Here is a 14,195-nt window from a genome sequence, read left to right on the forward strand (position 1 = left end):
CCTAAACTTCCCCAAGAATTCTATGAACCTGCCACATCTTAGCTTCTCAGATCCAGACCGGGGATCACCTCTGTGATGCTTTCTATAAAGGAGACAGTGCTGGATTCCAGGCTAGACTCTGTTACTGAGACTGAGACTCTCCTTCAAGTGAGACTCTCCCCTCGCTAGGGAGAAAGACGGTGATCACGGCTACCTCTGTACTTTTACAAACAAGGCCACTCACAAATTAACAGCTAGATCGTCTTGTTTCAGAGGTGGATTAGCCTTGTGGCGGCTGGCAGTGCACTGAAATATGCCCTTGCACTGCTCCTGTGAGAGAAAAAGTGGACCGTCACGTGAAAATTATTTATCTGATGTTGACAAAGACTGAGCGATCTGAGGGAGCAGAGCTAAGATCACAAGCAGAGAATCTGTTCAAAAAGAAATACATCAAACCACCACCTACCCACCATGCAACAAATAACCCAACGATAAAACTGAGGGCTTACACCCAGAAATTCATGTTACGTGCGCTCCTTGATATGAGCTGCTTTGAATTTCCTGAACGGCGCTGTATGGAATGTGCTCTTATTCTCAAATACATCAATTTCAGAAGGAATCGCGCCATTTTACATGCCACCAAAAATTAGAAATTCAGAAAAAGATGCATCACGCCTCAAGGATGCCCTAGATTTTCTAGATTTAAAATATTCCGTCCCAAGAGACTTACATGTCTTACTAGAATGGACATTTGTTGTTTCTAAAATTGAGCTTCCAGCCATGTGGTTCGTGTGGGCCCTGCCTGCCTTAAGCCATAAGCATGTGCTACTCCAGGTCGAAATTCAGGAGTGGGCACGTGGCTGATTTCTAGCCCATTCAGCCAAGGAGACTTATTCTGCATCTGGGTAGAGCCATCGGGAACGTGGACTTCTTTTCCTGCTGGATTGGAACCTGAGAACACATGTACCTGGAAGTATCCATTTTCTAACCACGAAGAGACAGTTGATTCCAAAGCCCATGTTCAAAGATCTAAGACACAAAGCATATCCAACCGTCTGCAGCCTCTGTATAGGGATGGCAAACTGAACCGCCCTCAGGGGCCAGGCCAACAACACAAATGTGGACGCCTGCTAGGCTTGATATACTACGGGGTGGTGGGGAGGACCCTGCAGGTCTTCCCTAAACGCATTCAAATCTCAGTGAAAACAAATCCAGCACTGCGATGGCCAAAGAAAACATTCTGACCTTAGGTCTGCTGGCCCATGAAATGCACTGGTCTGGTGCTGCCCGCCAGGTCTCCACCGGCTCTGCAGTGAACCCGGGAGCCTCTGTTAGCCTGCCCTCAGGAATCCCTCCCTCCTCAGCAAACCTCTTACAGCCCAGTCATGCTTCTCATAGGTTTGGGTTGCTACAGTCTCTCTTTCCCTACTCAGGTCTAAGAATTAATAACTTATGCCACTGAAAACATCTTAAATGTCGCATGAAAAACATCCTGGATCAAACAGTATCTTCACTTTAACTGCTAAAGAGACATAAAGACAAATTTCTGGGGCCAAGTACAGTGCTAGCAAGGGCTGTTTCTTAAAGGGCCCAGGAGTATCGGGCACAGCCCAGCCTACTGTGCTTCGAGTGGCTGGAGCTTTGTAAGTTTTTATATGTGACACAAACCACCCACCTGTCCCACATCCTGATAAATTTCCAAATGTACTAGAAAGATGGAGATCAATTAAACATTTTTAAGTGAAAAGGGAACTGAATAAAGTAGAAATAAGTTATAAGGAAGTGAGGCCATTTCTGATATTTATTTTTTGAAACTGGGAAATGATGGTGAGTTTCTTACACAGACTTGTGATGCCTAACAACCCTTTCAAAAGTGAGATCAGACTCCACACGAACTCTTCTAGACAAGTAACAGCCGCAGCTTGGGGAAGCAATTCAATCAACAACAAAGCAATGCCACCCCTCCCCGCCCCCTATGAATAGGCAGTAAAGAGAGAGAGGCATGAACTTGGTCACCTAACAGCCATTCTGAGTGGAGTTTGCTGCTGACAGTACTAGTGAATATTCTTACAGGCGAAGGCTGAGATTGATGGAAGTCTCCTTGTTCTCTGTAGACTTTTTATAGACTTCAAAACCAAACAAACAAACAAACAAGAGAAAGGACTTGAGGACACGGGGAGAGGGAAGGGTAAGCTGGGACGAAGTGAGAGAGTGGCATGGACATATATACACTACCAAATGTAAAACAGATAGCTAGTGGGAAGCAGCAGCATAGCACAGGGAGATCAGCTCAGTGCCTTGTGACCACCTAGAGGGGTGGGATAGGGAGGGAGACACAAGAGGGAGGGGATATGGGGATATATGTATAACTGATTCACTTTGTTATAGAGCAGAAACTAACACACCATTGTAAAGCAATTATACTCCAATAAAGATGTTAAAAAAAAACAAACAAAAACCAACCCCTGAACCTTCTTATTTACCAGAGTTTCTAATCATTTACTGTCAGTCAGGGTTTGGAGAATTTCTAAGTCATAGAACGAGCTGTGAATTTGGCCCGCTATGAAGAACTGTTTGTACTCAAAGCAACTTGGGATATAAATCACTGAAACGCATTAAGTTAGAAACAACCCCAGTGTTACTACCAACAGCTTAATATTCTAACAAAATAAAGGTGTTTTTCTTACCAAGATGTGAAAATTACAAGAACTGCTCTGAAACCACAGGGAGTCCCTTACTGCAGGAACAGGTGAGAGAACAGGTTCCCGCCTGTGTTCTTCCCTGGTGACAAGGATGCAGATGGGATTCAAGCTCCCCTTCCTGTCACTGCCCATCTGAGGTCACACTGCACTGCAGACACTGCTGCCTGCTTATCACATTCGTTTTCAGGGGAGCTACTAAGCTTTCTCAGGGAACCACTTCCTCTGATGTTATCTTTTATACTCAATAACAAAATTTCATTTATTCACTCAACAAATATGTATCAAGCACTCCGTCCATATTCCAGAAGCTGGGATAGAGCAATGAACAAAGTACATAGGACGGTCAGTAACATTCAGACCTCCTGTTCAGGAAATAAAGCAGCCTGCTAGGGAAGGCTGTAAAAAGCCAAGCACTGAATCCTCTGCAGAGTCTCTCTAAGGCACACACACAAGACAAATTCTGGTGGCTGAAATAACAGCAAAGTGGACCCCGAAGGGTACAGTACTTCAATTTTAAATTAGTGAAAAATAATGATTCACTTAAAAAAAAAAGATTACAAAAATTTTTTGAGATAACCTCTATGAAGTGAGGTGCCCATCTGCCTTTCTGGTGACACAGGTCAACACAGTTCGACAGACAATCCAGCATGCCTGACATATTACCAAATGAGAAGATTTTAATGAGCCAAAGTCCTGGAATGCAATGTTCAGGCTCCTTGATGTGACAATTTGATGGAAGCAAGACTTATCTCCACAAAGGCTGGTCTAAGTTCATGTCAGGAAATGAAAACGCTGGCTTTTGCTGGGTTACATTTTCAGAAAAGGGGTACCACAGTGGATGCAAAAGCAGGGAGTGCTTCTAGCAGTGGCATCCCTTCTATGGTCCTGCCACCGCCCCTGCCTCCTGGGAACAGACTTGTAGCCTTTGAGCCAAGGGCTCAGGGCAAGGTGTTGAGAGCTGGCAGCAGGGGCCTGAGGTGCTGGGAAATTTAATTAGCACGTGTGAAACTAAAAGGGCCTACAGCTGAAAGCCACTCCAGACGTGTGAAGAATTGTGATTGATTTTTGAGAACTCCCATCTCCCAAGAATGAACAAGTGTGGGGATAGATGAGCTGCTTAGTTTCTTTGGTTTTTAAAAGGTATTTTTTCAAGTCTTTTGCTGGTAAGGCTTCCAAAGCTTTAGCTAATAAACTTTCTCCTTTAATAAAAGAAAGATCTTTCTTCATCTGCCCAGAGCAAGGACCTGCTTAACCATCAAGAAAAGTAGTACATGGATCTGCAGGGGACCAAATGTCACATTTTGTAACAGAAATTTTATAACTCAGAAAAAGACTTTTAAAAGCTTCCATGAAATCCTGTGCAGCCCAAAAGCAAGCACAGAGCAGAGACTAGAAATGGACCTGAGGCCCCTGCACTCCAAGGGCTCACAGCCTTGGCGCGGAAGCCATAGATGCAAAGACTTCCTGAAGTCACCGTAACAGGAGCCACCGTGCAGGACGGTAACCAGCAGGTTTAGAGCAGGCTTTTCATAGGAGGGATTTGGGTTGCATCTTGGAAGATGAACAGCACTTTCAGAAATGAAATAAGGGGAAGAAAGAGCATTTGGGGCAGAATAAAGTAGATGAACAAAGGCATAAAAGCATGTTTGGAGGGAGCAGAGTGGGCAGAAATGTGACTGATATACATGGAGGTCGTGGTGGGAAGACCCGTGTTGTGGAAAGACAGAAGGAACCCAAATCCTCTCAGACGAAGGATTGGACTTTATCTGAAGGTAAATTGTGGGGAAAATCAAGGGCAGCTGTTGAACAGAAGCATGCCTTAGAAAACTGTCAGGAGCATGCAGGATGAACTGATGACAGGAAGCAGCCGCCAGGCTCAGGTGACACATGAAAACCCAGGACTTGGGCAGAGAGGCATACAAGCAACACCGGTGGCAAGCGAGGGACAGGAGGGACACCGCAGAGGCAGAGCACTGGGATCCGGCTCCTGATCAGATCTGGGATGGCAGGGGCCAGGGCGAGGGTGCTCAGATGATGCTACGTTTCAAGCCCAAGGAAGAAACATGATTGTAAGATGGGAAAGAAGGAGATGAATAAGTAGAATAGACTAGAGCTACGATGAAAAAGAATAGCTAAAGATGGATTCAACACACTCAACAGAAAAAGACTATGTAAAAAATTTAAAGATAATTGTTCTTCATTTTGGACTACAGGCTACCTACTTAAAAAAAGAGATACTTTAAGTGTCTTAAAGTGGCAGCTGAAGGGGGAGAGTCAGAGGATCCTGCATAACCCTGACGCTAACTTGGGAGAAAATTTAGCCAAAGGTAACATTTACTATTTATACTGCTTTCAACTTGCTTTTAAATTTTCTGTCTTTCCAGAGTTTATGGATCCTTCCCATCCCTTTTAATGACCACACTTGCTATAGTATATTGATGTGCACAACTTAATTTATCAGCCTCCTTGTGAAGGGCAGCGAGTGGTAAGAGGAAAAATGCATGTGTTGCCTAGCAGCAGGAAAAAGCATCATGTCGCCCTGTAGCTCATTTCCTCTGCGGTACTTTTTCTGACTAAGACTCTGCCGGAAGAGGTGCAGAAACAGAGAAAGCAGCTGCCCACCCTGGCATGTCCATCTACTTGTTGTTTTTTTGTCTCGCAGACAGCACCTGCTATTCCAACAGGCAGGCTATTTGCTTTTAAGTGCATAAACTGGCAATTATTCTTTGATGCTTGTTTGACGCTTAAACAGAACCATGAACATGAGGGGCCACCATGACCTAGACCCTGCACAGAGCTCCCCAGGGAGAGGCAGGGTCAAGGTACATTGCCCACAGTTACAGTAAGTATAAAAAAAAAACCTGCCTCATGGAAAAAATCATAAAATAGCTCAGGTACAGGCAATTATTACATCTAGGTTCAACACACCTCAAACTCCAGATAGTGATCTTTGAGTTTGTACTCATCCACCTCCTTGGCTTTAACCTTCTTGTCAGGTGGGTAGGAGCGGTGCTCGGCTAGCTCTGTGGTGATCTGCCTCAGCTTGCTTTCGTGAGATTTCAGCTGTTCCTCCTGCAGGAAAGTATTAAGCCATTTAGCATCCAGAAAAATCAATAAACAACTGTAGCACACTTTAAAAAATCCCTTATGATGAATGACGTTAATTCATCAAAACAGTCCAACATGCCTCTGCTGCCACATCTTACCAACCTTCTCAGGCCAGGGTCCACGTGTACCTTCGAAAAATGGCAACCAAGGCCAAGGCCAGCCTCCCTAACCAGGCCCCTGGTCACAAAACCAAATGCTTTCATAGCCCTGTGTCAGGAGTAACTGCCACGGAGTTGAGACCAGGCCTCCGGAGAGATACTCAAGCAGGCAAGGCACCGGCTGCAGAGTCAAGCACCCATCCTGAGGGCTGCACGATTTGGTTTCTGCATTTCACGTCCTCAGCAGTGCTGTCCTGTCTGTCACTACAGATGAAGACCTACCTGCATATTTTATTTCTTTTTTGAAACAAGCAATGCCATCAAGAAATAATTATTCTGAAAGCTGCTATTCTAAAAAATGTAGTGACATATGCTTTTCCCTCCAAAATAGTAGAGGTTCTGACTTCCCCCAACCTCAAATTTTACTGAAGGATATTTAAGTTGTTTTCAGGTTTCTCTGGGCTGCTATAAATGATGCTACATTCTTATGCATGTTGCCTAGTGAATATGAGAAAGAATTTCCCTATAGCACACAGGCACATCTCGTTTCATCACACTTAGCAGATAATGAGTTTTTTACAAACTGAAGGTCTGTGGAAACCCTGTGTCAAGCAAGTCTATCGATGCCATTTTTCTAACATTTGCTCACTTTGTGTCTTTGTGCCACATTTGGTAATTCTCATAATATTTCAAACTTGTTCATTATGATTATATTTGTTATGGTGGTCTGTGATCAGTGATCTTTGATGTTACTACTACAACTCACTGAAGGCTCAGATGATGGTTAGCATTTTTTAGCAATAAAGCATTTCTTCACTAAGGTATATACATTGTTTTTCTAGACAGAATGCTATTGCACACTTAATAGACTGGGGTACAGTGTAAACGTAACTTTTATATGCACTGAGAAACCAAAAAAATCTGTGTGACTTGCTTTATTGAGATATTTATTTCATTGCAGTGGTCTGAAACTGAACCCACAATGTCTCTGAAGTTTGTCTGTGATCACAAAGAACTGAAATTTCTGGGTTTTAGAAAATGTACATCTTTAAAATGACGCTAAACTGTTTTCCAAAGTGTTTCCACCAGTTTACATTTCCACAGTAGGCTTGAAACTTCCCATTTTTCTACATCCTTGCCAAAATTTGATATCACACTTGAAAATTTTTGCTAATTTTATGGGTATAAAATGATTTGAATTTACATCATCCTGATTACAAGTGAGGATGAACATCTTTTCGTATGTTTACTGGAATTCCTCTTCTGTGAACTGGCTGCTGAAACACTGGACCCATTTTTCTGTTGAGTCCAGATCTGTAAGTACAGTGACTCACAGTTTATAGTGTACAGTTTATTCACAGTCAAATAAATGTCGGAATTCAACGTGCAGTGCTTTACTCCAGCTTCATCATCTTCATGAAGCAAGAATCAAGGAGATAATCTCAAAATAGAAGCATTTTAAAATCACACCTCTTAAATCTGTCTATTTTCACCACTGAAATAAAAATTCCAAGTGGTTCTTACGGGCATAAATTGACACAGACCACGCAAATTATTTCAATGCTAGAATCCCACCATACAGGAGACACACAGACTTTCCTAACAAAAGTGGATGTAAAAACGGAGAAGGAGGAAGGCAGTAGCCACAAGACGCAGCATGTTCTTAGCCTCACGCAATTAGATCTGTAATATTCACCGTGAAGAAAGACCAATCAGGAAGCTTGCTGTTCTCCTCCCTTTGGTCTTTGCCCTTACAATCCATTAGGGAAGCGTGCAGACCATTTTCATGGGACAACGCTAACAAAGGGGATTTCACAGAAGGCAGAGAAATACACCTGATGAAGTTCAAACAAAAGGAACAGAGATAGCAAATGGCATGTACTCATTGAAACTGTTTTAAATTAGGAAGTCACAGCTTAAGTAGTGGCATTAAAGTAATAGATGCAAGAAAAACTACTGTTGTATGTCAAGTGATGTACATTGGTAGTACCTGTGATAGCATATACAATGAAATTTTACCCAAAAGGCAAGTTTCAGATGATGTCACTTAATATTTAATTTTTTTCCTACTTATATAGTATTTTGACTTTGAAGAAAATTTCATATTTTCCTTTAAAATACCAAACTCTAGAGGAGACCTTCAAGATGGAGGAGGAGTAAGACATGGAGATCACCTTCCTCCCCACAAATACATCAGAAATACATCTACATGTGGAACAACTCCTACAGAACACCTACTGAACGCTGGCAGAAGACCTCAGACTTCCCAAAAGCTGTGTGGCTGACAGGGTCTTGGTGCTCCAGCCGGGTGTCAGGCCTGTACCTCTGAGATGGGAGAGCTGAGTTCAGGACATTGGTCCACTAGAGACCTCCTGGCTCCACGTAATATCAAACGGTGAAAGCTCTCCCAGAGATCTCCATCTCAATGCTAAGACCCAGCTGCACTCAACGACCAGCAAGCTCCAGTGCTGGACACCCTGTGCCAAACAACTAGCAAGACAGGAACACAACCCCACCCATTAGCAGAGAGGCTGCCTAAAATCATAATAAGGTCACCGACACCCCAAAACACACCACCAGACGCGGTCCTGCCCACCAGAAAGACAAGAACCAGCCTCGTCCACCAGAACACAGGCACCAGTCCCCTCCACCAGGAAGCCTACACAACCCACTGAACCAACCTTACCCACTGGGGGCAGACACCAAAAACAACGGGAACTACAAACCTGCAGACGGCAAAAAGGAGACCCCAAACAGAGTGACTTAAGAAAAATGAGAAGACAGAAAACACAGAGCAGATGAAGGAGCAAGGAAAAAACCCACCAGTCCAAACAAATGAAGAGGAAATAGGCAGTCTACCAGAAAAAGAATTCAGAGTAATGATAGTAAAGGATGATCCAAAATCTTGGAAATAGAATGGAGAAAATACAAGAAATGTGTAACAAGGACCCAGAAGAACTAAAGAGCAAAAAAACAATGATGAACAACACAATAAATGAATTTAAAAATTCTCTAGAAGGAATCAACAGCAGAATAACTGAGGCAGAAGAACGGATAAGTGACCTGGAAGATAAAATAGTGGAAATAACTACTGCAGAGAAGAATAAAGAAAAAAGAATGAAAAGAATTGAGGACAGTCTTAGAGACCTCTGGGACAACATTAAATGCACCAACATTCGAATTATAGGGGTCCCAGAAGAACAGAAAAAGAAAGGGACTGAGAAAATATTTGAAGAGATTATAGGTGAAAACTTCCCGAATATGGGAAAGGAAATTGTCAGTCAAGTCCAGGAAGCTCAGAGAGTCCCATACAGGATAAATCCAAGGAGAAACATCCCAAGACACATATTAGTCAAACTATCAAAAATTAACTACAAAGAAAAAATATTAAAAGCAGCAAGGAAAAAACAACAAATAACATACAAGGGAATCCCCATAAGGTTAACAGCTGATCTTTCACCAGAAACTCTGCAAGCCAGAAGAGAGTGGCAGGACATATTTAAAGTGATGAAATGGAAAAACCTACAACCAAGATTACTCTACCCAGCAAGGATCTCATTCAGATTTGACAGAGAAGTCAAAACCTTTACAGACAAGCAAAAGCTAAGAGAATTCAGCACCACCAAACCAGCTTTACAACAAATGCCAAAGGAACTTTTCTTGGCAGGAAACACAAGAAAAGGAAAAGATCTACAATAACAAACCCAAAACAATTAAGAAAATGGTAATAGGAACATACATATCGATAACTACCTTAAATGTAAATGGATTAAATGCTCCAACCAAAAGACATAGACTGGCTGAATGGATACAAAAACAAGACCAGCATATATACTGTCTACAAGAGACCCACTTCAGACCTAGGGACACATACAGACTGAAAGTGAGGGGATGGAAAAAGGTGTTCCATGCAAATGGAAATCAAAAGAAAGCTGGAGTAGCAATTCTCATATCAGACACAATAGACTTTAAAATAAAGACTATTACAAGAGACAAAGAAGGACACTACATAATGATCAAGGGATCAATCCAAGAAGAAGATATAACAATTCTAAATATTTATGCACCCAACATAGGAGCACCTCAATACATAAGGCAAATGCTAACAGCCATAAAAGGGGAAATCGACAGTAACACAACAGTAGTGGGGGACTTTAATACCCCACTGTCACCAATGGACAGATCATCCAAAATGAAAATAAATAAAGAAACACAAGCTTCAAATGATACATTAAACAAGATGCACTTAATTGATATTTATAGGACATTGCATCCAAAAACAACAGAATACACTTTCTTCTCAGGTGCTCATGGCACATTTTCCAGGATAGATCATATCTTGGGTCACAAATCAAGCCTTGGTAAATTTAAGAAAATTGAAATCGTATCAAGTATCCTTTCTGACCACAATGCTACGAGACTAGATACCGGTTACAGAAAAAAAATCTGTAAAAAATACAAACACATGGAGGCTAAAGAGTACATTACTAAATAACCAAGAGATCACTGAAGAAATCAAAGAGGAAATCAAAAAATACCTAGAAACAAATGACAATGAAAACATGATGACCCAAAATGTATGGGATGCAGCAAAGGCAGTTCTAAGAGGGAAGTGCAGAGCAATACAATCCTACCTCAAGAAACAAGAAACATCTCAAATAAACAACCTAACCTTATACCTAAAGCAATTAGAGAAAGAAGAACAAAAAACCCCCAAGGTTAGCAGAAGGAAAGAAATCATAAAGATCAGATCAGATATAAATGAAAAAGAAATGAAGGAAACAATAGCAAAGATCAATAAAACTAAAAGCTGGTTCTTTGAGAAGATAAACACAATTGATAAACCATTAGCCAGACTCATCAAGAAAAAAAGGGAGAAGACTCAAATCAACAGAATTAGAAATGAAAAAGGAGAAGTAACAACTGACACTGCAGAAATACAAAGGATCATGAGAGATTACTACAAGCAACTCTATGCCAATAAAATGGACAACCTGGAAGAAATGGACAAATTCTTAGAAAAGCACAACCTTCCAAGACTGAACAAGGAAGAAATAGAAAATATAAACAGACCAATCACAAGCACTGAAATTGAGACAGTGACTAAAAATCTTCCAACAAACAAAACCCAGGACGAGATGGCTTCACAGGCGAATTCTATCAAACATTTAGAGAAGAGCTAACACCTACCCTTCTCAAACTCTTCCAAAATATAGCAGAGAGAACACTCCCAAACTCATTCTATGAGGCCACCATCACCCTGATACCAAAACCAGACAAAGATGTCACAAAGAAAGAAAATTACAGGCCAGTATCACTGATGAACATAGATGCAAAAATCCTCAACAAAATACTAGCAAACAGAATCCAACAGCCCATTAAAAGGATCATACACCATGATCAAGTGGGGTTTATCCCAGGAATGCAAGGATTCTTCAATGTACGCAAATCAATCAATGTGATATACCACAGTAACAAACTGAAGGATAAAAACCATATGATCATCTCAATAGATGCAGAAAAAGCTTTTGACAAAATTCAACACCCATTTATGATAAAAAACTCTCCAGAAAGTCAGCATAGAGGGAACTTACCTCAATATAATAAAGGCCATATATGACAAACCCACAGCCAACATTGTTCTCAATGGTGAAAAACTGAAACCATTTCCATTAAGATCAGGAACAAGACAAGGTTGCCCACTCTCACGACTATTATTCAACATAGTTTTGGAAGTTTCAGCCACATCAATCAGAGAAGAAAAAGAAATGAAAGGAATCCAAATCGGAAAAGAAGAAGTAAAGCTGTCACTGTTTGCAGATGACATGATACTACACATAGAGAATCCTAAAGATGCCACCAGAAAACTACTAGAGCTATTCAATGAAATTGGTAAAGCAGCAGGATACAAAATTAATGCACAGAAATCTCCTGCATTCCTATACATTAATGATGAAAAATCTGAAAGAGAAATTAAGGAAACACTCCCATTTACCACTGCAACAAAAAGAATAAAATACCTAGAAATAAACCTACCTAAGGAGACAAAAGACCTGTATGCAGAAAACTATAAGACACTGATGAAAGAAATTAAAGATGATACAAACAGATGGAGAGATATACCATGTTCCTGGATTGGAAGAATCAACATTGCGAAAATGACTATACTACCAAAAGCAATCTACAGATTCAATGCAATCCCTATCAAACTACCAATGGCATTTTTCACAGAAATAGAACAAAAAATTTCACAATTTGTATGAAAACACAAAAGACCCTGAGTAGCCAAAGCAATCTTGAGAAAGAAAAATGGAGCTGGAGGAATCAGGCTCCTGGACTTCAGACTATACTATAAAGCTACAGTAATTAAGACAGTATGGTACTGGCACAAAAACAGAAATATAGATCAATGGAACAGAATAGAAAGCCTAGAGATAAACCCACGCACATATGGTCACCTTACTTTTGATAAAGGAGGCTAGAATATGCAATGGAGAAAAGACAGCCTCTTCAATAAGTGGTGCTGGGAAAACTGGACAGCTACATGTAAAAGAATGAAATTAGAACACTCCCTAACACCATACACAAAAATAAACTCCAAATGGATTAAAGACCTAAATGGAAGGCCAGACACTATAAAACTCTTAGAGGAAAACATAGGCAGAACACTCTATGACATAAATCACAGCAAGATCCTTTTTGACCCACCTCCTAGAGAAATGGAAACAAAAACAAAAATAAACAAATGGGACCTAATGAAACTTAAAACCTTTTGCACAGCAAAGGAAATCATAAACCAGACGAAAAGACAACCCTCAGAATGCGAGAAAATATTTGCAAATGAAGCAATTGACAAAGGATTAGTCTCCAAAATTTACAAGCAGCTCATGCAGCTCAATAACAAAAAAACAAACAACCCAATCCAAAAATGGGCAGAAGACCTAAATAGACATTTCTCCAAAGAAGATATACAGACAGCCAAGAAACACATGAGAGGATGCTCAACATCACTAATTATTAGAGAAATGCAAATCAAAACTACAATGAGGTATCCCCTCACACCAGTCAGAGTGGCCATTATCAAAAAATCTACAAACAATAAATGCTGGAGAAGGTGTGGAGAAAAGGGAACACTCTTTCACTGTTGGTGGGAATGTAAATTGTTACAGTCACTATGGAGAACAGTATGGAAGTTCCTTAAAAAACTGAAAATACAACTACCATACGACCCAGCAATCCCACTACTGGGCATATACCCTGAGAAAACCATAATTGAAAAAGTGTCATGTACCACAACGTTCACTGCAGCTCTATTTACAATAGCCAGGACATGGAAGCAACCTAAATGTCCATCAACAGACGAATGGATAAAGAAGATGTGGCACATATGTACAATGGAATACTACTCAGCCATAAAAAGAAACGAAATTGAGTTATTTGTAGTGAGGTGGATGGACCTAGAGTCTGTCATACAGAGTGAAGTAAGTCAGAAAGAGAAAAACAAATACTGTATGCTATATGAAATCTAAAAAAAAAAAAAAAAAAAATGGTTCTGAAGAACCTAGGGGCAGGACAAGAATAAAGATGGAGAGGTAGATAATGGACTTGAGGACATGGGGAGAGGGACGGGTAATCTGGGATGAAGTGAGAGAGTGGCATGGACATATACACACTACCAAATGTAAAATAGATAGCTAGTGGGAAGCAGCCTCATAGCACAGGGAGATCAGCTCAGTGCTTTGTGACCACCTAGAGGGTGGGATAGGGAGGGTGGGAGGGAGACGCAAGAGGGAGGAGATATGGGGATATATGTATACGTATAGCTGATTCACTTTGTTATAAAGCAGAAACTAACACACCATTGTAAAGTAATTATACTCCAGTAAAGATGTTAAAAAAAAAAAATAGCAAACTCTAATTTCTTGAAGAAAGTATTTCTTAGCTGCTGAGGCAATGGGGACAGGCAAGCCGGTGTTCAGGATCTCACAGTGAGTCCAGGGCTGAGACAGTGCAAGAGCCTTCCCTTCCGAAGCACAGCCCAACGGTTCAGCCACCAGCCAGGCCCAGAAGTCAGCTCTCCATCCTTTTACACCAAGCATAAGACTTAGGGAGGGGAGGAAGGAAGAAGACCAGAGGGAGGGGGCAGAAGGCTGGGGGGGTGGGTAGGACACAGCTGTCCGCCCGCACTCTAACAGGACACCTACTAGGTTGACAGGTGCTGTGCTGGGTGCTTTTTCCCACTGTGGAATACAGAACCCCAGGAATTCTAAAGTGAAAGAGAACCTGGCCTTCGCCCCTCTAACCTCTT

At 41.3% G+C, this 14,195-nt stretch overlaps 1 protein-coding gene across 5 annotated transcripts in view; it reads right to left on the reverse strand.

Annotated features, from left to right (window-relative positions):
* Positions 1-14,195, reverse strand: part of PSD3 (pleckstrin and Sec7 domain containing 3) — a 560,448-nt gene that overhangs the window by 22,564 nt on the left and 523,689 nt on the right. For all 5 annotated transcript variants that reach the window (XM_068532284.1, XM_068532286.1, XM_068532287.1 and 2 more), the window contains one exon: positions 5,610-5,753. In XM_068532284.1, the coding sequence (XP_068388385.1) occupies positions 5,610-5,753 (144 nt within the window). The remainder of the gene's footprint in view (positions 1-5,609; positions 5,754-14,195) is intronic.

This window comes from Eschrichtius robustus, chromosome 21, assembly GCF_028021215.1.
Source record: "Eschrichtius robustus isolate mEscRob2 chromosome 21, mEscRob2.pri, whole genome shotgun sequence".
Taxonomy (NCBI): domain Eukaryota; kingdom Metazoa; phylum Chordata; class Mammalia; order Artiodactyla; family Eschrichtiidae; genus Eschrichtius; species Eschrichtius robustus.